Source organism: Aspergillus flavus, chromosome 8, assembly GCF_009017415.1.
Source record: "Aspergillus flavus chromosome 8, complete sequence".
Taxonomy (NCBI): Eukaryota; Fungi; Ascomycota; class Eurotiomycetes; order Eurotiales; family Aspergillaceae; genus Aspergillus; species Aspergillus flavus.
The window spans coordinates 2,873,218-2,895,139 of NC_092403.1; the positions used below are offsets into that span (position 1 = coordinate 2,873,218).

The 21,922-nt window shown below is 46.1% G+C and overlaps 10 protein-coding genes across 10 annotated transcripts; 5 read left to right on the plus strand and 5 right to left on the minus strand.

The window, feature by feature from the left end:
- Positions 1-38: 38 nt before the first annotated feature.
- F9C07_2098592 (putative multidrug resistance protein) lies at positions 39-4,280 on the plus strand (the record flags this gene model as incomplete). The annotated part of the gene is made up of 4 exons (XM_071508892.1): positions 39-2,875; positions 2,932-3,378; positions 3,437-3,550; positions 3,617-4,280. The coding sequence occupies 4 exons, from the start codon at positions 39-41 to the stop codon at positions 4,278-4,280; spliced, it is 4,062 nt and encodes a 1,353-aa protein (XP_071367522.1).
- Positions 4,281-4,881: 601 nt separating this feature from the next.
- On the plus strand, positions 4,882-5,470 carry F9C07_12985 (uncharacterized protein). Its single transcript, XM_071507931.1, has 4 exons — positions 4,882-5,038; positions 5,108-5,182; positions 5,235-5,252; positions 5,309-5,470. Exons 1-4 carry the CDS (start codon positions 4,925-4,927, stop codon positions 5,324-5,326), a joined length of 225 nt encoding a protein of 74 aa, XP_071367523.1. The 5' UTR covers positions 4,882-4,924; the 3' UTR covers positions 5,327-5,470.
- Positions 5,471-7,164: 1,694 nt separating this feature from the next.
- Positions 7,165-8,178, plus strand: F9C07_12984 (oxidoreductase; the record flags this gene model as incomplete). The annotated part of the gene is made up of 5 exons (XM_041295671.1): positions 7,165-7,240; positions 7,309-7,367; positions 7,424-7,798; positions 7,844-8,041; positions 8,095-8,178. 5 exons carry the CDS (start codon positions 7,165-7,167, stop codon positions 8,176-8,178), a joined length of 792 nt encoding a protein of 263 aa, XP_041150843.1.
- A 397-nt stretch (positions 8,179-8,575) lies between these two features.
- Positions 8,576-8,953, plus strand: F9C07_12983 (uncharacterized protein; the record flags this gene model as incomplete). Its single annotated transcript, XM_071507930.1, has 1 exon — positions 8,576-8,953. The coding sequence occupies one exon, from the start codon at positions 8,576-8,578 to the stop codon at positions 8,951-8,953; it is 378 nt and encodes a 125-aa protein (XP_071367524.1).
- Positions 8,954-9,165: 212 nt separating this feature from the next.
- F9C07_12982 (acyl transferase/acyl hydrolase/lysophospholipase) lies at positions 9,166-10,293 on the plus strand (the record flags this gene model as incomplete). Its single annotated transcript, XM_041295670.1, has 3 exons — positions 9,166-9,326; positions 9,385-9,618; positions 9,714-10,293. 3 exons carry the CDS (start codon positions 9,166-9,168, stop codon positions 10,291-10,293), a joined length of 975 nt encoding a protein of 324 aa, XP_041150842.1.
- A 1,539-nt stretch (positions 10,294-11,832) lies between these two features.
- F9C07_2098600 (uncharacterized protein) lies at positions 11,833-14,163 on the minus strand (the record flags this gene model as incomplete). The annotated part of the gene is made up of 11 exons (XM_071508893.1): positions 13,790-14,163; positions 13,596-13,757; positions 13,526-13,539; positions 13,222-13,471; positions 13,106-13,174; positions 12,906-13,054; positions 12,791-12,881; positions 12,621-12,729; positions 12,285-12,542; positions 11,971-12,181; positions 11,833-11,906 (listed from the first exon to the last, which is right to left on the minus strand). Exons 1-11 carry the CDS (start codon positions 13,813-13,815, stop codon positions 11,833-11,835), a joined length of 1,413 nt encoding a protein of 470 aa, XP_071367525.1. The 5' UTR covers positions 13,816-14,163.
- An 871-nt stretch (positions 14,164-15,034) lies between these two features.
- F9C07_12979 (uncharacterized protein) lies at positions 15,035-15,489 on the minus strand (the record flags this gene model as incomplete). Its single annotated transcript, XM_071507929.1, has 2 exons — positions 15,035-15,410; positions 15,461-15,489. 2 exons carry the CDS (start codon positions 15,487-15,489, stop codon positions 15,035-15,037), a joined length of 405 nt encoding a protein of 134 aa, XP_071367526.1.
- A 148-nt stretch (positions 15,490-15,637) lies between these two features.
- F9C07_2287744 (isoprenoid synthase domain-containing protein) lies at positions 15,638-17,286 on the minus strand (the record flags this gene model as incomplete). Its single annotated transcript, XM_071510928.1, has 4 exons — positions 15,638-16,359; positions 16,414-16,673; positions 16,714-16,742; positions 16,806-17,286. 4 exons carry the CDS (start codon positions 17,284-17,286, stop codon positions 15,933-15,935), a joined length of 1,197 nt encoding a protein of 398 aa, XP_071367527.1. The 3' UTR covers positions 15,638-15,932.
- A 425-nt stretch (positions 17,287-17,711) lies between these two features.
- F9C07_2175938 (uncharacterized protein) lies at positions 17,712-19,188 on the minus strand. The gene has a single exon (XM_041287703.2). The coding sequence runs from the start codon at positions 19,150-19,152 to the stop codon at positions 17,962-17,964; it is 1,191 nt and encodes a 396-aa protein (XP_041150838.1). The 5' UTR covers positions 19,153-19,188; the 3' UTR covers positions 17,712-17,961.
- A 303-nt stretch (positions 19,189-19,491) lies between these two features.
- On the minus strand, positions 19,492-21,911 carry F9C07_2287746 (uncharacterized protein). The gene is made up of 5 exons (XM_041287702.2): positions 21,730-21,911; positions 21,350-21,670; positions 21,005-21,291; positions 20,826-20,947; positions 19,492-20,768 (listed from the first exon to the last, which is right to left on the minus strand). Exons 1-5 carry the CDS (start codon positions 21,857-21,859, stop codon positions 20,102-20,104), a joined length of 1,527 nt encoding a protein of 508 aa, XP_041150837.1. The 5' UTR covers positions 21,860-21,911; the 3' UTR covers positions 19,492-20,101.
- Between the last annotated feature and the right edge of the window lie 11 nt (positions 21,912-21,922).

The following is a 21,922-nucleotide window of genomic DNA, read 5'->3' on the forward strand; positions in this document are numbered from 1 at the left end:
ATGAGACAATCCACAAGCTGACTACGGCTAGAACAGCGATGACTGTTGTCAGTGCGGCAGCGATGATTCCTCTTTCTTTTCTGGAGCACACAAGGTCGCCGCGGCCGTCTGACCTACTGACGATCTTCCTAGTGCTAACAATTCTGTGTGATATCGTATTGACTCGGACATCCTGGTTGGCCGGTAGTCAGTCTTGGCAAATAGGTGATGCATGCATCCAGACGGCAGCAGTAGTAGTAAAGTGCATCATCCTTGCGGTGGAATCGAAAAGTAAGGACAACTGCATAATGAATCACTCTGGAGTGGAGCACAGTCCGGAGGAGACCAGCGGTCTCTTGTCTCTGGCATTCTTTTCTTGGCTCAACCCTCTCTTTTTGCAGGGATACCGAGAAAATCTCCGGGTAGACAGTTTGTACGCTCTCGATGAAAAGCTGAAAGCAAAGACTATGTTCTCCAACCTTGCCACAACACTCAATGGTATGCCATTTCCTCGGGGTTTCGCGAGGACACTCGCAAAGGAGTTGATCGGTCCATTTCTTCTCCCGGTGACTCCTCGGCTAGCGATGTTAGGATTCACATTCTCTCAGCCCTTCTTCATCAATGCATTGGTGGCAAACATTGCAGAATCCAACAGCGTCTCCGCGGTGAACGATGGCTATGGACTGATTGGTGCTTGTGTTTTAATCTACGGGGGCATTGCGCTGTCCACTTCCTTGTATTCATATTACTCCCTGAGAGCCTTGCACATGCTTCGTGCATGTTTAGTTTCTGTCATCTACCAGAAGATGTTGGAATCGGACACAAATACTCTGGACAACGGTACAACAGTCACACTGATGAGTACCGACATTGAGCGCATAATGACCGGGTGGATGGATATTCACTCCGTCTGGGCGAGTGTGATTGAAATTGCGCTTGGCTGCTATCTTCTCCATTCGCAGCTAGGCATGGCATTCCTTTCCCCAATTATTGTGATACTAGTTTGCTTTTCAGGCATGGCTTGTGTCAGTGCTAAAGCTGGGAACAGCCAGTCGGCGTGGATGGAGAAGATTGAGAACCGGGTTTCCATGATTACAACGCTCCTGGCTAACATAAAGCCCTGTAAGATCTCCAGAATGGCCTCAGAGTTCGCCCGCATCCTCCAAACTGCACGTGACGAGGAGATCCAGGTTGGAAGCCACTTTCGCTGGCTTCAAGTAATCGCCGCGACACTTGCATACACTCCCATGTGTCTTTCGCCGGTTGTTGCCTTTGCTTTTGCCGGTCAGCACTTGAATGTCGCGGGCTTCTTCACTTCCCTGTCATTCTTGACCCTCGTCACCTCGCCTCTCACGGCTATTTTCCAACAAATTCCTGGCGTCATCGCAGGCTTTACGTGTCTCTCCCGTATCCTCCTGTTTCTCGAGGGGGACATTAGATCCGATCGCCGGACCGTTTTCAGACTACAAGATAATCAAAAGCCCGCGGCTTCCTCTGCTCCGTCTGCTGCCCTTGTATCTGTCACCAACGGCCATTTTGGCTGGACGCAAACGCATTCTGTGCTCCGAAACATCAACTTTAATGTTCCGCGAGGCCAGCTCACCGTCGTGGTTGGTCCTGTAGCCTGTGGAAAGTCAACCCTCTGCAAGGCAATTCTCGGCGAAGTGCCCTTTGTGGAAGGAGAAGTCCTATTGACTTCTCGCATCCCGTCGGTTGGGTATTGTGCCCAGACTCCATTTTTATCCAACCTCAGCATCCGGGACAACATCATTGGGTTTTCCCCCTTCCACCCAGGGAAATATCAAGAGATCATTACGGCCACAGCTCTTGGTCCAGATATAGCAATGCTACCAGCAGGGCATGACACTATTGTTGGCAGCTGCGGGGCCATGCTAAGTGGTGGGCAGAAGCAGCGAGTGTCCTTAGCTCGTGCGCTATACCAGGAGACTCCTCTGTTACTCCTTGACGACACTCTTACCGGACTCGACCAGGCTACAGAAGCCGAGGTATTCGCCCGCACTCTTGGTGTAGAAGGGTTTATTCGCCGGCGAGGAACGACTGTCATTCTATTCACCAGTTCCAGGCGGTATCTGTCGTCAGCGGATCATATCATTACGGTCGGAAAAGATGGTACTATACGTGAACCCGGCCACGAGACGGAGCTCCTTGAGCAGAAGGACGAGCTTTTCAATCCTGAGAAGAATACAGAAACAGCTTTTCCAGCCAGTACAGATAGCAACGCCTCAGCTAAACAGCAGAGTCACAATATGGTGGTCAAAGGCAAGGCAAGCCAAAACCTCCACGTTCAGGCCAGCCAAGTAAGAGATCTTGATGTGTATACACACTACTTCGGCACGATACGCACAGCTGTCTTGGTAACCTTCGCGCTATCCTGTACATTGTTTGGGTTCGGTGGTAGCTTTCCCACCGTTTGGATTAGCTTTTGGTCCTCGAACTCCTACAACGCCCCGAACGCGTTCTATATTGGCATTTACAGCCTTCTGAGCTTCCTCCAGCTTCTCGGCTTTTTCTTGGCCGCTCTTATGGCCCTGGGCCCTATGGTTACAGACGCAGGATCAAAGCTTCACTCTAATGCCCTCACAACAGTCATTCGCGCCCCATTGCGCTTCTTTACTGACACAGACACTGGGGCTATCACCAGCCTGTTCTCACAAGACATAACCATCATTGATGGTGAGCTTCCCGAACGCTTGTTCAATATCACAGCCGGCCTTTGTGGTATTATAGGGGCGGCGTGTGTGATTGCTGTCGCCTCTCCGTGGCTGGCCCTGGTGTACCCGGTATTAGTGATAATATTTTGGATCGTCCAGCGACTATATCTCAGAACCTCGAAACAATTAAGATTTTTAGACCTCGAGGCCAAAGGCCCCTTATAGTAAGTAATCACTCTTCGATCATATCTCTTCAAAGGCCATTAACACAATCACAAAGTGCCAACTTCATGGAGACAACCCAGGGCATAACAACGATCCGGGCCTTCGGGTGGACCACTCAGAAGCTTGAACATAATCACTATCTGCTCGATCAGTCACAGCGTCCATCCTATCTTCTTGGAGTGATCCAGTTCTGGTTACTTCTGACAGCGAATCTTATCACAACCGGTATCGCAACCTCATTGACAGTGCTCGCCACACAGCTCCGAACAGATCCTGGATTTACTGGTGCCTCTGCCGTGACCCTCATGACGTTTAGTGGACTTGTCACTATCTTCATCCGAGATTATACCGCTTTCGAGACCTCACTTGGAGCTGTGAGCCGTCTGAAAAGTCTGAGTGATAATGTCAAGGCAGAGGCCCGGGAAGGGGAAGATCTCCACCCAGACGAGCAATGGCCCAAAAAGGGCAGCATTGAAATCGAGAGACTTTCGGCTTCCTACGAGTAGGTTGAATTCCTGTCCCGCGCCCACGGATTTCGGTCATATTAACCTTCTACACAGTGATGTTCCTGTGAACCATCCATCGGGCGAATCACACCCCAACCTTATATTGAAAGATCTCAGCCTCACAATCGCTCCCGGCGAAAAAATTGCAATCTGCGGACGCACCGGGAGGTATATTCTTCCCAGCTAAAACCCTTCCTTGCACGTCAATTACTAATCTATCTCTGACTCACCCAGTGGCAAGTCGTCTCTTGTCCTTCTACTGCTCCGTCTCCTAGATCCAATATATAGTCCATCCGCAAAGCTCACAATTGACGACATACCAATCCAGCATGTTGACCGTTCAACTTTACGTGAACGTATCATCGGAGTGCCACAAGATGCAGTATTCCTCCCCAACGGCAACACTGTGAAGGATAATCTCGACCCATCAGGCCTAGCCACTGAAGATGAATGTCTCTCGGTGCTTAGTACAGTCAACCTGGACGGATTGGCTAATGGGTCACATGGTCTCCATACACCCCTAACGACGAATCACCTCAGTGGCGGGCAGAAAAAGCTATTCGGCTTGGGGCGCGCAATCCTACGTCGTATCATAAGGGATCGAGCTACAACAGATACAGAGAGTCATGGGGGCATATTGATACTTGATGAAATTAGCAGTGGAGTTGATGCGGCCACTGAGAGAACCATGCATGAGATAATTTCCCATCAGTTTGCGGACTACACGGTTCTCGAGGTGGTGCACGGGCTGGATATCGTGCCACACTTCTTTGACCGCGTAATCGTTATAGAAAACGGTTCCATTGTGGAGAGTGGGTCCCCAGCAGAGCTGCTCCAGAGGCCAAGCAGTTGGTTCAAGCAGCTTCTTCTCATGAATAGCGCCTGTGATCAGCCATAACCTATTGTTTATCGTCAGCCCACATGTCGATGTGTTCATGTCCCGATCGAGAGCTAATCCGAAAGCAAGAATATTAGTGTATAGCTGACGAGGAAGGATCGATCCGTTGCTTGAGTGTTTTACAATATGAGATCATGTACACGGTGCTCAACCAAATCCCTTCATGACATATATACCGCATATTTCACAGATTATCGAAAGTGCTGGGAGGGATTTCCTTGAGCTTCCCTCCAGACGAATAGATGAACACATTATTTGAAAACTCGACACGGTTTGTGGTCATTGTTTAGTGGTGGAAGGCTTGGAACTGGTCATACAGATCTGCAAATGATTGAATTTGCCTCTTGTCACTCTTCACCGCTAAGACCTTAGTTAATGAACGCCTACCAACGGTATTGACATCGTATTGTAAAATACAAGCAAGGAGTCACACTCAATACTCAGCCACGGCAATATAGGGGGATCCTGTGATGAGTCGAATTCTTCAATCGCCCCTTTAAGTCAGTGATAATTCATGCCTCTCAATTGTATAAATAGAGCCAGAGTGCTAGAGCGTGTTCGTCCAACAAGTGTCATTATCGTTCCATTCCTATATTTTCACTTACAATAAATCTCCCTTTCCTGCCACTTCACTCTTGAACGTCATGAAGGCTGCTGTCGTACCGTTTCTTGCGTTCATTGTCGCCTGTGCAGCGAATCCTGTGCTCTCTCAGCGGCAGGACCAGTGTTCTGCTATCGCCGAGCAATGCAATGCGAAGGTTAGCGATAAACTATCGATTATGACATCCTTTCATTCGGTGCTGAATATTATGGGCATCCAAATATAGGAAACAAAATGTCGAGCGCAGCACGTAGATACTTTATGCCCTGTCGATGTTGCTCGATTTTGTCCTTGCTATCATGTAAGTTGTTCTAGCATGACGTTCTACCGTTCATTTAGCTAACAGGCCATAGGTTGCCAAGGACTGCATAGTAAGCTTTTTAATCAAAACCGGGTCTTGTTCATAACTAATGGTAATCTCTTACAGAAGGATGCCGGGTGCTAATCGTTGTTTACTCAGTATTCTGAGGAAGCTGCAACTGGCATGGTTATGTTCAATGGGGCTTAGAACAGAGTAAGACGACGCTTTCTACCTATGGAAAGATTATATAGCGTCTGCCAATACGTATAAAATATACTCTCTATATTGAAGAAACTATTTTTAAGGAACTGTCTCTTTCAAAGTTATACTTCTCTTTTGTCTGATTTATGACTTTCTTCTCCTTTGTCAATGTATCTTTTATCTACTGTATTCTATCTATAATAGAGTCTGTATTTGGCTTGGAAGAGAGGTAAATAGAAACTTGTCCTATCTAATACTTTGATAATTACTGAAAAATAGCCATTACTATAGCGGCTGTGCCTTGGTTCAGGCCTTGATTTTGGTTGGGGTTGGGGGTTAGTACTATGTACCCATGTATGTAGATAGCTTGGTAATTTTACCTTCTAATTTGTATAGGTAGCTCTCTGGCACAGTAAATATGCGGTTTCTTGATGTAAAGATATACTTTTTATAGATTGTTTAGTATTTAATATAAAAATGTTCTCTTTCCAGAGACTGTTAGAGCTACTAGATATTTAATAAATAGATATAATTCTACTACCACTATATTTTATCTTCTAGCCACAGTAGTAGGAACAGGCGTTGGTACTTCTTCCTTTAAGTCAATATACCCTGGATAGATTAAGAGCTTTAGATTGTCTTTTAAAGTAATGATATCGGAATCTGGTTCTTTTTCAGTGTTAGTACCCTCTCTTGACTGTTATCCCACTTGTCCGTACAATACCATTTTTCACAGCAGGCTATCCTATATAGTGGAAGGTAATACTTTAGACTCATTAGTATAATGCCTAGGCCATATGCCATAAGTCGGGAACTGCATCGCACATCCTATCCTCGCAATGGGGATATTTCCGGCGAGATTGAGTATTGCAAATTTTCTATCAGATACAATTCTTTTTGTGGCTGTTTATATACACGCTTCTAGTATGCGATATTCGATGATAGAATAAGTTGGGAAGATTGCCCGGCTCGGAACCAAGCTGTTTTAGTGATTGGTCCTTGATCCGTGCGAAATGATCTATCAATCAAAGTTCCCAACTGCCGTTGTATCAACACCGATAATAATATACCCAACCATGCCCTTGGCCACATCCTTGCCCTCTGCCAGGACAATGGACATAATTGGGTTATACCCGCCTGCCGTATCCTGGGAGAAAATGGAGTCTTCAGCATTGGTGGTCCGGTTGATCTGAGTATGGGAAGCATAAACTTGTCCATGAGTGTATGGATTGGCTTCTGAAGTAGCTAAGCTATCATTATCTGCAGTATTAGCTCAGTTCAAAGGGTGGTATTACTTCAGACCATGGGCTTTGATTTAGCCAATCAAAGAAGATGGAATATATGCAACGAAGTGCAAGGAGAGGATCGAATCTGCTTGTAGATCAACTAGGCGACTTTAAGATGCCTGAGACAGAGATTCCTTTGCTTTGCTTTTCCCTTTTCACTACTTGGCAATCTTCATGATAGCGTGGTCTCTATCGCACCATTTTCTAGCTTCTGTGTAGGATGCATGGTTTTCTCACTTCAGTTAGTCTGAGTCTTATATTGTTACTGTATTCAGTAGGAGAAAGCTCCAGAACTTCATGTTTTCCTTCTATACCATGCTAAACTAATAAGAAAGATGCTTTGCTAGTAGTTGATATCCCGGAGAATCTCCGATGCGGGGATTGAAGTATCTGCGGGGTTGCCCGAAGCCATGTCCAGACATTAAAAGAGAACCCACATTCTTACAGTTATCTTAAACCTGGATAGTGTGGTATACTCTGTACATATACATAGAAATGGTTCTCGCACAGCCGGAAAACAAGCATGTATTGAAGGCTTTTGACCTTTCAGGCAAAGTCGCCGCCGTGACTGGTAGGTTCTGTTATATGAACAGTACTACACTTAACGTCCGCTCAGTAACTTACCCAGTATTCCTTCAGGTGGCGCCCGTGGTATTGGTCTAGAAGTCTCAATAGCATTAGCAGAAGCCGGGGCCGATGTAAGTCTTGACCCTACAGTTGCTCCATATGAACAAGCGACTAAGCTATAACCAAGGTCGCTCTGATCTATAACTCATCCAAGACAGCCGAAACACTTGCAACCGAGGTAGCAACCAAGCACAACGTCAAAGCAGCAGCGTATCAAGCCGACGTGGCGAACCAAGAAGACATCGAAAAGGCAATCAAGCAAATCGCTGCCGACTTTGGGAAATTAGACATCATTGTCGCGAACTCAGGAATCTGTTCCAATGTTCCTGCAGAGGATTATACTACAGAACAATGGCATAATATTACCAAGGTTAACTTGGACGGTGCATTTTATACTGCCCAGGCTGCAGCACGGATTTTCAAGGAGCAGGGACACGGGAATGTTATTTTCACGGCGTCTGTTAGTGCGACTCTGGTGAATGTGCCTCAGAAACAAGCTGCAGTAAGTGAATTCATGTATGAAGTTGTGCAGGGCTAATGATAGTAGTATAATGCCTCAAAGGCTGCGGTTGTTCAGATGGCTAAGTGTCTGTCTGTTGAATGGGTGGATTTCTGTCGTGTGAACTGTATCTCTCCTGGATTTATTGCAACGGATATTCTGGATATTCATCCCAAAGAGTGGCGCGAGAAGTGGTTCGATATGATTCCAGCAAAACGGATGGCGGAGGCTTATGAGCTTAAGGGAGTAAGTATATACCATCTTTTACGTGGGTTTTACTTGCTAATTATTGTTGATAGGCGTATGTCTTCTGTGCTTCGGACGCGTCGAGTTACATGACTGGTGCGAATATTGTCATTGATGGCGGCTATACTCTTCCTTGATAGAGTTTGTGTTGGGCAGTAATTTAATATTTCTCATCCAGAAGTTCGGCATGAAATATTGATTATATGAGGACAGTGTAGGAAATTCCCGTCGTAGATTAGCATGCGTTGGCTGGGAGTATATAGCGAACCTTTTTGATATTTTTTGAAATACTTTTCTTCTCTCCTTCGGTTGACAGAATATTTGTTTACTATAACAAAACCAAAGCAGCTACAAATAATACGTAGTATATCATTCAATGTCAGGAATAAATAACAACCACTGGGTTCGTCTACATATGGCCCAATAGGAAGCTCAACGTCAGGTGAAATCCCAATCTGTAAGCCCGACACCCATAAAGACATCCACCGACCTCAGTCCTCTCCAGAGCAGAACATCACCCTCAAGAAATCGGTCATGCGTCATCCCACGGATGATGTGGCTATGCTCCGACCGTTACAAACCCGTCTGCAGCATTGCGCCAATGAAGTTGGACAATTCCATCCGATATCGCGGGTAAGCGCCGACTACGTGGCTGCCATGCGCTCCACTCAACACCAATCGCTTGAAACCTTCTCTGATGTGTCACCGTCTAAGCCCGAGGAGTTCACTCGCCTATCAGAAGAGCGATCAGAGACAGGCACACCGGAATCTTCCAATCCGATATGCCCAAAGTGCGGGGCAATTTTCAGTGCAGATAATGCGGCCCCAACTTTCTCTTTGTTAGCGGTCAACGCACTGGTTTCATCAACTCGTGCGATGGAGGTCACTGGTGCCCTAATTTTGCCTGTGTAGTGCTGCTTTTTTCGCTCATGCGATTTGCCGTGAGGCTTTTGTCTTCACTGACTTTCCCCTGTTTGTGTTACGGCTGCTTGCATGGAAGACGTAGCTTTCGACGAGTGATAAAAGAAGGGCTGACTCTCTTTTCGTCTTTGTTTTATTTTTATTTCTTTGAATAGATATCATTATTAATATCTGATTTCTCCTCAAAATCGTGACAAACAAAGATGTCAGGCCGAAACATCAACCTCCTAAGCCTAGATGGCGGAGGCGTGCGAGGTCTCTCCTCGCTTATCGTCCTCAAAGAAATCATGGAATCCATAGACCGCGAGAATCCCCCCAAGCCATGCGACTACTTCGATTTGATAGGAGGCAGCGGATCGGGTGGGTTCGTTTGCCATTCAGGCTGTGACCTGACAATATATGAATACTCACCAATATCGCAGGTTAATAGCGATCATGCTCGGGCGCCTGGAAATGGACATTGACCAGTGCATCCATGCTTACAAGCTACTATCCATGAATGTGTTCTCCCAAAAGAGACTCCTACCCATCGGTAGCAATCTGCGCAGTCGCGCGAAATATGACATCAAGAAGGTGGAATTGGCGTTGCGGAAGATCCTGCGAGAACTGAGTTATGAGAAGGATACTCTTCTGAGGGAGGAGGCGGGGTGTAAGGTGTAAGTGTTCTTTTTTATTCTTGCTCTTGTTGTTTATGTTGGTGGTGCTGTTTCCTTGGTTGTGGAGAAGGTATTTGGACTAATTGCATGAGTAGATTTGTTTGTGCCACCGATGATACAAATCGGAGACTTGTCCACTTGACAAGTTACCCGAGTAAATACTGCTCAAATGAGCTTTTCAAGTCTGCGAAGGTCTATGAAGCCGGTGCGGCTTCTTTCGCTCACTCGCCTCTTTTCGACTCTGTTAAGATCGGGCCCAGTGGGCGGCGGTTCCACGATAGTAGCTTAGAAGCGAACAATCCGATGAGAGAGGTGTGGATCGAGGCCAGAGGTGTGTGGCCAGCGGGGACCTTGGAGAATCAATTGAAATGCATGGTTTCGATTGGAACCGGGGAACCGTCAATCAAGCGGTCTCGCAGACGACTGTTTGGTTTGGTCAAAGGGGCTGATGTGGATGCTGTGGACCCAGAAATTGATACGAATCGGTTCATTCAGGAACATACCGAACTGGATGATGAGAACCGGTTGTTTCGGTTCGATGTTCCTAATGGGCTGGGGGAGATTGATCTGGATAGTATTGAGGAGATGGAGACCATTGTTGATGCCACTCAGGATTATCTTGAGAAGGAGCTTGTGTATAAGCAGATACGGAGGTGCGGGAGGGCACTTGCTTGATTTCACAGTCTAGGGTGATGTGATCATGGTTTGTTTGGAGGCTCTCTGCTTTAGGTTGGTTCTTTGCGTTCTGGTCGGCTTTTTTGGACTTATTTGATGAGTATATCTAAGTTTAGTCTCTTCAATAAAGAGATTTGACGGAAGCTATGGATAAGAGTATCTATGGAGTTTTGATTAGCATATTTTTCTGTTCAACAGTATCTTATCAAGGATAAGAGATACCTCTATAATCTTTTCCACCATTCTTCTCGGCTTATTAACAACAACCTTCCCTCGTTCTAAAAATGTCATTCATTGCCCTGAGATGACGTGCAATCTCAGCACTAAAGATCAATGTTTTTTTGCTAGTTAATCCCTGCATACTACAGCGAATCAGAAGAACACACTCGGCCCGACATTAAGACCGACAAACAAATTACTTCTATCACTCAATCCAGCCACTTGAATAATTACTACTTCAAGTTTCGTTCAATATACGTGACCACCAAAAAGGAGCTTCACTCTTACCTCTATCAGCCACATCAGTACTCAAAGACAATAGTCCTAGCAGAGGTACAGTACCGCAATTTACCTGTCATTTCGTTTATTGCACTAGTAACAACGTCCAGAAAACCACATAAAGCATAGATGGATAACCACTTAGAGAAAGGGGGAGAGTCAACTCCTAAAATAAACACCACCAGACGTGCTCTCGAATGCATGGAACTTTCTTCGATACTTACTTATATCCGACTGGTTATTGAGGATTGGTTCCGTTTTAAGGAGGCCTATCCGTTCCCTTACAACGCCTGGTGGGTTGTGTTTCAGTTCATCATCCTGTATCTGTATCTCGCGTATAGGTGATCAAGAGGATATTTATTCGCACGTTGTTAAATGTGGTTTAAGGAAGTTAAAACAGCAGCCATCCACCTTGAGGTTTTCTAATCATCACATACCCAACACCATATGTTACCCACTCAATAACGACAAAGCTGTCGACAGAAGATCTTAAATCATAATTCTTCATATCTATTCTTGAACTGCTAAAGACGAGAGAAAGATCATCGCGCATAGCTATAGTGAAATTTCACTTCTCAAGGTTACTAATGCTTCGTATTCTGCACTGTGCACTCGCGCGTTCTCTCAGCACTAGACATCAGTTTAAAGTGTGTTATTTGGCTGGGTGAAGTGCTAATCTAGGATAGATGCTTTATGCTTGAAATCTGGGTTTTTCTTAGAACGAGCGTCGAGGGGGTACTGAGTTAGGCGAGAAGATACCATCTGTATTAGAGAAATGAGCAACACAACGCAGCAATACAATGCATTACTGTAAGTAGATATAGTGAAGAGACTTTATTGGGGCTGCTCATTGCATACAGTACGTAGACTTCAAAATAGAATCCAGAAAAAAAGCATTTCGTAGCTTGGTATAGACCTATTCAGTACATCACCAGCGAAACGTCAATATAGTATCATGCTAATGTTGGAAGCCACAATATGATGCCTGAACTACTTCAAATAGAAAACCAGATCAGCGCCGGGCTGTCTCTCAAAAGCCAATCATCCATTACCCATAAATCTGAACGGGTTAGAGGTATTATATTGGATCTCAAAATGCTCGGGGCGGAGTTTTTCTATACATGCTATATAGACCGTTAGCAGGACTTTCGGGTGTTGGTGTTGAGAAGGCTAGCATACCTTTGAAATGAAGTACACTTCCTGGGTACATCGCTGTGACAGTGTTATCGGCCCCTTCGTTCCTTTTATTGTACCAGGCGTGACAGCCCTTGGACCAGACACAGCGCTTCAGGGTTTCTTGAGCGAATTTATTATAAGCATGGACCACGGAGTCTTTCACGACGACAGGTCTGGAGGAAATTAGTTCTTGTCGTGAATTCGAGGGGAAAGACTCCTGAAATGCACTTGATATCCTCTGTCGCAATCTTCTCGATCCAGTCCAGCATTTAGCTAGCCGAGAAGTAGATCGCGGCAGGCAAAGAGCCATGGCCAACGGGATAGTTTGGTCCACCAAAAATAAAATAGTTAGGAACTTTTGCAGCACATGTCGCAAAGTATGCTTCTGCCGTGTCCTTCCATCCCTCATCGAGCCGGCGACTGTCGCGCCCGATTAACTCCCAGGGAGGAATGAATGAGTAGTTGAAACCCGTGGCGCAGACGATCAAGTCGAATTCTTCTTCTCCTTCGTCTGTCTCGATACCGTTTGGTGTAATGCGATTGATCTTACTAAATGCTATCCTAGAGTTGTCCTCCTAGATAGTCTCCAGATAGCCTTCGCCGGGACTAATACGTCGACACCCAATTTCGTACGTTGGTATCAGCGTCTTGACCAGCTCGGCGTTCTTGGATAGACGGCTTCGCATCACTCCCTGTACCCACTCGTAGAGGGCCTTGCTTTCCTCAGATCCTGAGATCATTGCGTTATAAACGCTGTTGATACTGCAGTTGACCTCATGTTACCCGGACGTTAGGTAAAAAGCGGGCTGACGGAGAGACATACGCCCCCTCAATAGATTTCCTATACTCCAGAAACTCGTCTGGATTATCCTGGAATCGCTGCTTTTCCTCTTCTGTGTATTGGAAGTTTGTACCTATACCATCCCTCGTCAATTAACCACCGAGGTTAGGCGTAGTCCAAATAGCATGTCGAATGCAATTGACCAGCTTTGCGGCGTTAGGTTGAAGAGAAGGAATTACCTGGATTCCTGACGAGCCGTTGCCGAGGACTGCGATTTTCTTTCCCTCGTAGTTGTATTCCGGATCCCTATTAATTTAATCTATTGCTCATGCTATTCTATGGATAGATTGATCCTACCATCGAGCAGTATGGCGTAGTTTTCCTTTAAAGGTATCCAACCCCTCGATCTCTTGCCATTTCCATTGACTGTCATCGTTAGATTATCTTCATAGCAGAAGTAGATGAAAACTTACTTCAAAACACCACTCCCATCCAGTACGATATCCGCCTCATCTTCTATAATGAGCCCACCCTGTTGCAATTGAAGTTTCCATTTCCCCTGCGTCTCACACCAAATTGCCTTGACAAGCTTCGTATTGAACTTGATCTTTTCCTTCAGATCGTACTTCTCAGCAGTGCTGACAATATACTCCTGGATCTCCTTTCCACTGGCATAGTAGCTAGACCACGCGGGATTAGGTGCAAACGGGAACTGATAACTGTCTTGTTTGAGTTAATTTTCTACTCCAGATCTTCCAGGATATGAGTATCACATACGAACAGGAACATCACTAGAATCATCAGCAAAAAATGATCTATGCACAGCATACCAAATTAAGGTACTCACCACGCCACTCCAGGATAAATATTCTCAAACCACGTGCCACCAACTTCCGGATTCTTCTCGTAAATAGTGAGATCAAGGAAGTCTAGAGGCTTCTCGTGCTTTAATTTATACGCAATGGTTAAACCAGAGAGACCTGCTCCGATACACACCACGCGCAGCTTTCTGGGTGTGAAGGCAAAGAGGGAGGGATTGACTTTTCAGTCGTTCTGGGCTTCGCCATTGGAGATGGAGGTCTCGTTTGAGGGCATTCTGTATTAATAAGTGATGGGATATGGGTAGGGGTGGATCAAGAATTACATCTGGGGCCAGGGGTATCGGTTTCATTTTATAGGGCTATGGCCGTGAAATCACGAGTCCGTGACATGACTCGCGATTGACAGCTGCTCGCTTTTGGGATTCGGCTGTTGGCTAGTTTGTTGGAGGTTGCTAGTGGTAGTTTAGGGCATTGCGGATGTTGATTTAAATGTTGATCTACCCGGGTCAATCCGTGTTTGGTTATGTTGGCCGGTCAGTTGCGTTAGTTGTTAGCCTACGAGCAAGTGCTTGATGTAGATAATGAGAACATTTTAAGAGGGAAAAATATATAAAAACAAAAACAAAAGTCTGCGAGGCTAAGGTGACTGCCATGTGGTTCTCAGCAGTTTCTACATATGCGTCGCGAAACTGCTTAGGCTATACCATGCAATGCAATGCAATTGCTGAAGTTCCCAAGGTCTCCACTATTTCATATCTACCCCATATGCATATCCATGCTTCATGCAGCGTAGCACTGGCCTTCTCGTTAAGCATATGGAATTACGCAATTCGCTCCGACGTGCAGTAGTTGAGACGGCGGAGGCCAGTAGTCCTTAAGAAGGATTCGCCCCATGGGGCCTAACGGCTGCTAATTTATGTAAATGAGGCTAATGACCACCGTTAAGTGGAGCCACAGGAATTCGATCCGCCCGAGCCGAGATTGCGATTGTTTTACGATAGGACACTGCACGCTCTATTGATTGCCGCAATTTGGGCTTGGCAATTGTACATTGTATGCACCTCATAGGAAGTAGTACGGGGAATCCTGTATTACTTGAAATGTCCCTAGGCTGTGTTCCCACTGGTGCTCCCTTCGGAGCCCGGTTTTCGCGTCGATACTGGCTGTGTAGGCGTTTGATGGCCGCCGAAGCGTGAAAGTAACAACTCCTTCGGTGAACCGACCATTACTCTCGATCTTACAGAGAACCACACACCAAGAGATAGTTTAGTAGTTATTGCGTCAATATTCTTGCGGTCTTGGAAATCCTACGCCGAGTCATTGCCAGAGTAAGGGTGCAACATGCGACTATGGCGGCAGACGATTTAGAAGATAATAATGTGATAACGACTATAAACGTAACGATTATTCTACATGTTTCAGATGCATACACAGCACTGCGTGCTACATATATACCCGTCTAGAATCATGACTTGAAGGGATCGTGTCCCCAGTTCTTCAACGACCGGTGGCTCTTACTGTTGGGATCCTGCTTGGCTTTCTCCTCTTGTGCCAAATGCCGCTTACAATACGACACTACCCGTCGCATGTGGTCGATGTCCTGGTCCGAGTATCCCTCTGGATCCTTGGATGGGTTGTGTTCGAGGATATCGACGATCTTGCGACCGCTGTGCTTTGTTAGTTTTTCATACAAAGATTGTAAGAGGGGTGTGAGTAGATGAGACCTTTCATGCCCAATTGTCTCTCCAGATTCACCACTCCACCCGGAAGACTGCGACTGTTCTTCTTTGAGCCAGTTGCGGAGTTCGTTTGGGGTCATGTTGACCAGGTCGTTGAATTCCCTGGATGTGAGTTAGCTCGGGATTAGGGCTGAGAGAGAAGGGCAGTGTACTCGATAACGGTGTTCTTATCTTTGACCATTGTGATTGCTATTCTAGGAGTCGTACTATTCCTTGGTGATAATAAGTAATTGCCCTTTTGCTTGTCGGGAGGAGTTTGCGATCTATTTATGTCAGAATGGAACTGACGTCATGGATGGATGGGTATAATTGAGTTCATTATGATGCTCGGGCTGCTCGGCTGTTCGTTTTAAGTGCGCCTCCCGGAAGTTAATCTGGGTTAAGGTATAGCTATGCGGTCATATGTGACAAGGGTTGGGACAGTGACCGGGATGATATCATAGCATATTTCTTCCATACTACCCAAGTACATATGACAACGATCTATCTATCAACTTTATTGATTTCGCACCAAATCGACAGTCTTTCACCTATAACCCAGCCGTGCAACCCAGGTCGATGAATATCCAGGTAGAATCGTGAATACAATGAACTAGCCCACGGTGCGTGGAGAACATATTGCAGTCACGTAGAAATCACCCTTGCAGCTTTATCACCTCCGTAACGGCCAGATGTAATCGAGTAAAAGATCTGCCCGGCAAGACATTCAGCTAACGCCTTTACAAATCGGATCTGAGCACTGTTCAAGAGGCCGGACGATATTAGCTTTTTAAACTCCCCGGAAAACGCACACTCCGTGTCCAAAATGAAACCCCAAGGAAGCTGCTTCGCCACTACCGGAGAGACCTGGTATACCTTGCGTATCACCCCGATTGCGTTGATGAGCAGTCCGTCGGTTCGCTCGTACTCTTCCCTTTCCCTTTCGAAGGAGTAAAGATCATTCGTGAGAGAGATATGAGTCACATATATCCGGACCACATTGTTGAATACTTGTATTTCCATCTCGGAGAGGTGAATGTTACAAGCAAATAAAGCTTGTGCTATAATAAATCTAATGAATGTTATCTATCTTCTGTCAGAGTGGACATATTCCGGGTTTACGTACTCACATGCAATATCATCCGATCGAAACTCTAGATAATTTCTCAACGACTCAAAGATTGCTGGTGAGATTGACCCATACCCCTTTGTATGATTGAGCCAGGTAAATATACTAGAGAGAAGTCTCTTTCCCAAGCTCGGGTCTTCTTCAATCATTGCTGTCAAGAAACCTCCCAGCGCCTCGCGACGGCTCTGCGCGGTGCCCGTCTTCGGCTCATATGTAGCGAATATAGCATCGGTGATTGTGGATCCCTTAAGATTAACCTGAATAAACAGTGCAATCAAGCACGACAATCTGACTTACAGCGTCCAACGGAGAAGTTTCCACAACATCTATTTTATCCGAATGTTAAGGCCAGATATCCTATGCATAGAAGATATGCCTATGTCGCTCACCGTCATGAAGAAAAACAAGCAGCATGGACTGACTTGATATCCCCGCGCGTACTGGATTCGCGTTTGGATACATATATGCAGCGGACTTGACTGATGTAGCTATGAGCTCTGTCTCCTTGCGCATCCTAACTTCCGATGACATGTCTTGTAGCTCCGGGGGCATTACTCCATCATCTCGAGTTTCTCGACACGAGTCCTCGTATATAGCATCTAGCAGTTCCCTGGTCATTCTTTCTGCTATTTTCCAGTGCTTGCTCTGTCTACAGCAGGGCAAGTAGCTAGGCCAATATATCGATAATTCGGAAGGGTACAAGACAATGAAGTTCGAGTAGCATCCAGGTCCGCCGACTCCTTCGTCTGGATGTTGGAGAAATTTGAAAAGGTTTGCATCGAAGGAAGTTCCAACGTCCAGTATAGGGTGGTACACATATGTGATGGGCATGAAATGTCCACTTTTGGTGCCATCCGTGGTTGTACCCATGCTTCTGGTTTTGTGTTGCTTGGCTATTGCGGAAGGTCTAGGAAACGAGACTAAAAATACACATTGTATAACAACTTTATCTCAAGAGGCCAGTCTTTATAACAATCGTGGATTAATGGCGTAAAATCTGTTTAGGGTTCCAATGTTCCTGTTTTCGTACGCGGCGGATGGCGCTCCTCGTGGCGCTCAGTCGCAACCACATCAAAATCTGTTGAAATTCTACCTTGATACTATGCGTTCTAAGTTGATGATGGATTAATTGCAGAGCTCTTGTCTCTGAATGATTCTGTTGGTATGACAAACCGGGTATTTCTTCCATACCCTGGGCTGAGCTGAGAAGCTAGGGGGAGTGGATAATCAAGCAGAGTCGAAGAAATGTATGGATAGAGAAATGTAAGATGACGCGTTGCATTATTGTTGCTTGGCACTTACTATATGCTGTGAATAAGAGCCCAGGGACGATGGTCACAGCCAGCTTCATTATTTGAACTGAGCCTTTGTATAATAACATCATGAGCAGAGCTCTTGGTTCGAAATTCGAAGCGAACCAGACTTCTGCAGGTACGCAAAAACTAGCCACTAGAATGAGGGAAAGACCAATTACTACCTCCATAAACATAGGGCTTTTGTGCCAACAATAAAATTCCGAAATCACAGTCCACAAGGAAGAGTCCTTTAACCTTCCTTTCTCTTAAGCTTATTCCCGTCCTCCCACTCGGCCAGCTGCTTTCTAAGTTCCTCCACATGTTCAGCTGCCAGTGGGCCCTCCACTCCACTCCCTGACTGTGCACAAAGTTGTCCGTAAAGCTTCATCTGCTGCTGCAACAGCATCACTAGTCCCAACAGTACTGCTCCCGCATCGCGGAGCTGCTGCTGCATGGCCGCCCGCCTTGACTGCCACATCCCGAATGGCCGGAACACCTGCGTGAACAGTTCCACCAGTACCTCTTTCTGAGTCGGCTCTCGCTCCATAACATACTGTGGATGCATCCCTTGTACCACGTGCATCTTATGTCCACTCAAATCTAACTCCCGCACTTGCCTTGATCGCGCCCTCACCCCTGATGAGCAGAGTTGCTCCGCCAGCTCGTCGTTGTTGAAAAATCCCCACCGATCATTCCCCGGCCTTGTGCAGCACTGGCACGAGACCAGCACCCGCGGCTGGATCAATGCGAGACTCGCCCTCGTGAGAGCGAACGATTCCCGCGCCAGCTCGTCCCGCCTTGCCGGCCCCATCTGTCTCAAAGTATCGTCTCGGAGCTTATCCCGAAGCATTGGGAAAGTGTCAAGGATTATTACGTCTTCGAGTTGGAGCTGTAGCTCTTTCAGCGTCTTTTGCAGCCAGGAGAGCGTCGGTGATTCGTCCACCATCTCGTCAAACGGCAAGTGATCCCAGGGGCTAGGGTTGAGCAACAAGATAGCTGGGAATTCGACCCAGCCCAACAATAATGATTTCCAATTGTTGAAGCCCTCCTCTGAAATTCCCCATTTCTTCTGGAATCGCCGGCCTTGAAGGTAGAGATCATCGGTCTCGTTGAGTATGAATCGCCGCGGTTTCTGGAGTTCGGCAAGCTGCTGCGGAATCACATCCCGCGTCAGTTTCTCAATCGTTGGTTCTGGATTGGGTTCCCCAGCACTGGCGACTAAGTATGGTAAAAAGGGATTGAAGCCACCAGTATTTTTCTCGATCGGACCCGTCACCGGCGCTGGGGAGAGGAGTGCCAAAAACGGGTTGAACGCACTAGATCCCTTTTCAACCGTACCTGTCTCACGAGCATCTGTCAATGAAAGATCAGTAAGTAAGCCCTCTAGAGCGTCGCCAGATCCATCCTCCAAAGGAGAAGCATGAGATATGTAGCGCGGCATCGTGAATAGAGATGTAATATGGAAAGTTAAAGAAATGGAAGTGGTCGTCATCCTCTACCCGTGTCGGCATGGTTATACGTCAAGCGTGTCGCCACTCGGCCAAAATACCTTAGGCATTCGGTCGTGCCCCCAACCATAAAATCTGGTCAACATTATATACTGTTGAAGCTGCCTATGTAGACCTAGAGCCTCATCGCTCTGTCTCCTATTCCTTTGTATGCGAACTTTTGTTTCAGAGGCAGTATAAATAAAGCCTCAACGCCACCTAGATAGAAAATAAAGACCTCATTATTCACCGGACATGACGCTTTGTTGTATACCAATGTGCTACCTAGAGTTCACCTGAATGAGGCCGTTTTTACATCTTTCATACAACTCGCCATATTCCACAATACTCTACATCGCACAGGTGAAGGAGGCCAGCGCTGTAAGCGGCGAAAAATAAGGCGTGGGTTTGTATGATGTGGTCACCACCAACACACTCCCAAGGAACCGGCGGCCCACCCCAGGCGATGAATGACACCCCCTGAGTCGGGCGGGCAACCCTCAAGATTAGGGCATCCTCTTAATTTCCTGTAGTCAGCTACACGGTCGTAGGTTTAGGTTTCGGTTTCGCTCTCCTCACTGCCGTCCGCCTGCCCAGATGCGGAAATCAAAGCCACAACCTTGCACAAACTCTAGCACATCTATAAGTAGCATGGACAATGAAATAGAAGATAGATATTCCACAAATATGAGAAGGTCTTTATAGCCCTCGCAGCCTTGATGTAGTACAAATATTCCTAATATGTGCATGTGAACGATGCCTATTAATTAGTGCCATGATTCCACAAAGGTGTAGTACTTTACATAGAAAGCCCAGACCTGCAAGAACTAGGACAAAACAAATATGAAACCTCATGTTTGTTATATTGAGTCTTAGAAAGTTTCCCGCATTTGGAGCTGTTATTCATGAAGTTACTTCATCCCAGAGTATTCGACAGGACATCGCATGCGAGTCAGGGTCATGAAGAAAGGTCGCCAACAATTGAGTGAAGTCCTCCTCTCGGCGGATACACATCGTAGAAATAGCTTCCGATACAGAAGCAAGGCACCAGCTTTTCAGGCTATTCCCCGTCTCAGGCGATGCTACAATAGACAACACCCACAGCCTGAATTTCGGAGTAAGCCACATGCATGCTGCATCATCGTCCAATAGCCCTTTAAGTTGAGTGATAAGCATATCACATATTGGAACACCCTGTGGAAACTCATTGCAAATAGAGACTGTAAAGAGCAAGAGAGAAAGTCGGCATATCTCCAGGGCTTGTAGCCGAGGAGTCCTTGAGTTCCCATACCTAGTCGATAGGAGGCGGTATTGCGTTGAAGTAATCCAGAATCGGACCTGTGCTGCCTCGGCCTGGTGGTTTTTATTCTTTATGGTGGAGAGGGTCTTTGTGACATAGTGTAGATTGCAGATTGACTCTTTGAGCAGGATGTCAAGATTCAAGAGTCGATCTAGTTCCCAAAATCCATGACCAAGGTGGTATGTCTGAGGTCCTGACCCGCAGTTACCCTGGTAGCGTGCGCTGAAATAAGGGCTTTGCGCAGCATCTACCGAGCCGCATAGGTCGGCACTAAGAAATAGAGAATGTCAGTCGTAACATGAATAATATCTTTACAGCGAATCTTACCGATAAAGTTTACTCTGGATAAGCGGTTTGTCATTTAGGTTGTCTAAACCGCCTCGTAAGTCGACAAGGCTTTTTAAGCCTTGCATATGAACATTCCATTCATCGTGGTATCCTAGCATCTTCTACTTGGATGTCAATAATAATGTAAAGCCTAGGATTTGAACGTTCCTACAACACACCTTGATCATAGCAATGCTAGCAACGACGACCAAGGTTTCATCGGATACCGAAATAGTCGAATCTGCCATTCTCTGGTTGACGATGGCTATAGCTTCATTCAAGTGTTTAACAAAGAATGGATATCCGCAAAGCTGGTTAGCTGTCACCAAAAACGATGCAGCACATCCTATTAGGCTATGCAGCAAAGCCGGGTCATTGAATGCCAATGGTAACCAATAATTAACCATTGGGTTGCAGCCACTCCTCTTCTCGATCGAGTAGAGCGTCTCCCAAATAGTAGTAATATCTTTCAGTAAAGGTCAGCTATTACATATTTTCAGCAAGACTAAGAACAATAAGCCTACACAAGGAGAGTAGATCATGCATATATGGCTCAAATTGAATCGGTAGCGTGTCGAAGGGGTCCACACGGCCAAATTGCGAGGGCATCACTTCTGGGGAAAGTCCTGTCGCGGTGCTTGTCTTTTCTTTTGTACGTTCAGTGGAGAGCTGTTTGCGCTTCTGGTTGGTGTGTGTGTGGTTGAGCATCACCCTCTTTCTAATATATTTCCGGGTATCACGATCGATGTTGGCCGAATTACTACCCAGATTGATAAATTGAAATCTTTCATGATCTTTCCGTTCCGGCTCATCCACATCATTTCCAGTTTTTCTTCTCTTAGTTGCTGGTTAAACAAGTCAGCATCTAACTTGGTAGTTCTAGTATACAAGACGAGTTGCTTACATCCTATCGGCCGCCCCCTCTTGCGGGGAGCGGGGACCTTGACCGAGCCTTGACCATAGCGAAATACAACACCCGATTCAATCGGTGATGACGTTGTCGTGAACACTACCTCACTAGGTCCATTATCCATCTTGAGGAATAAAAGTGTCTCATCTAATGAACATAATAACAGAAGGAATGAGATGGCAAAGAT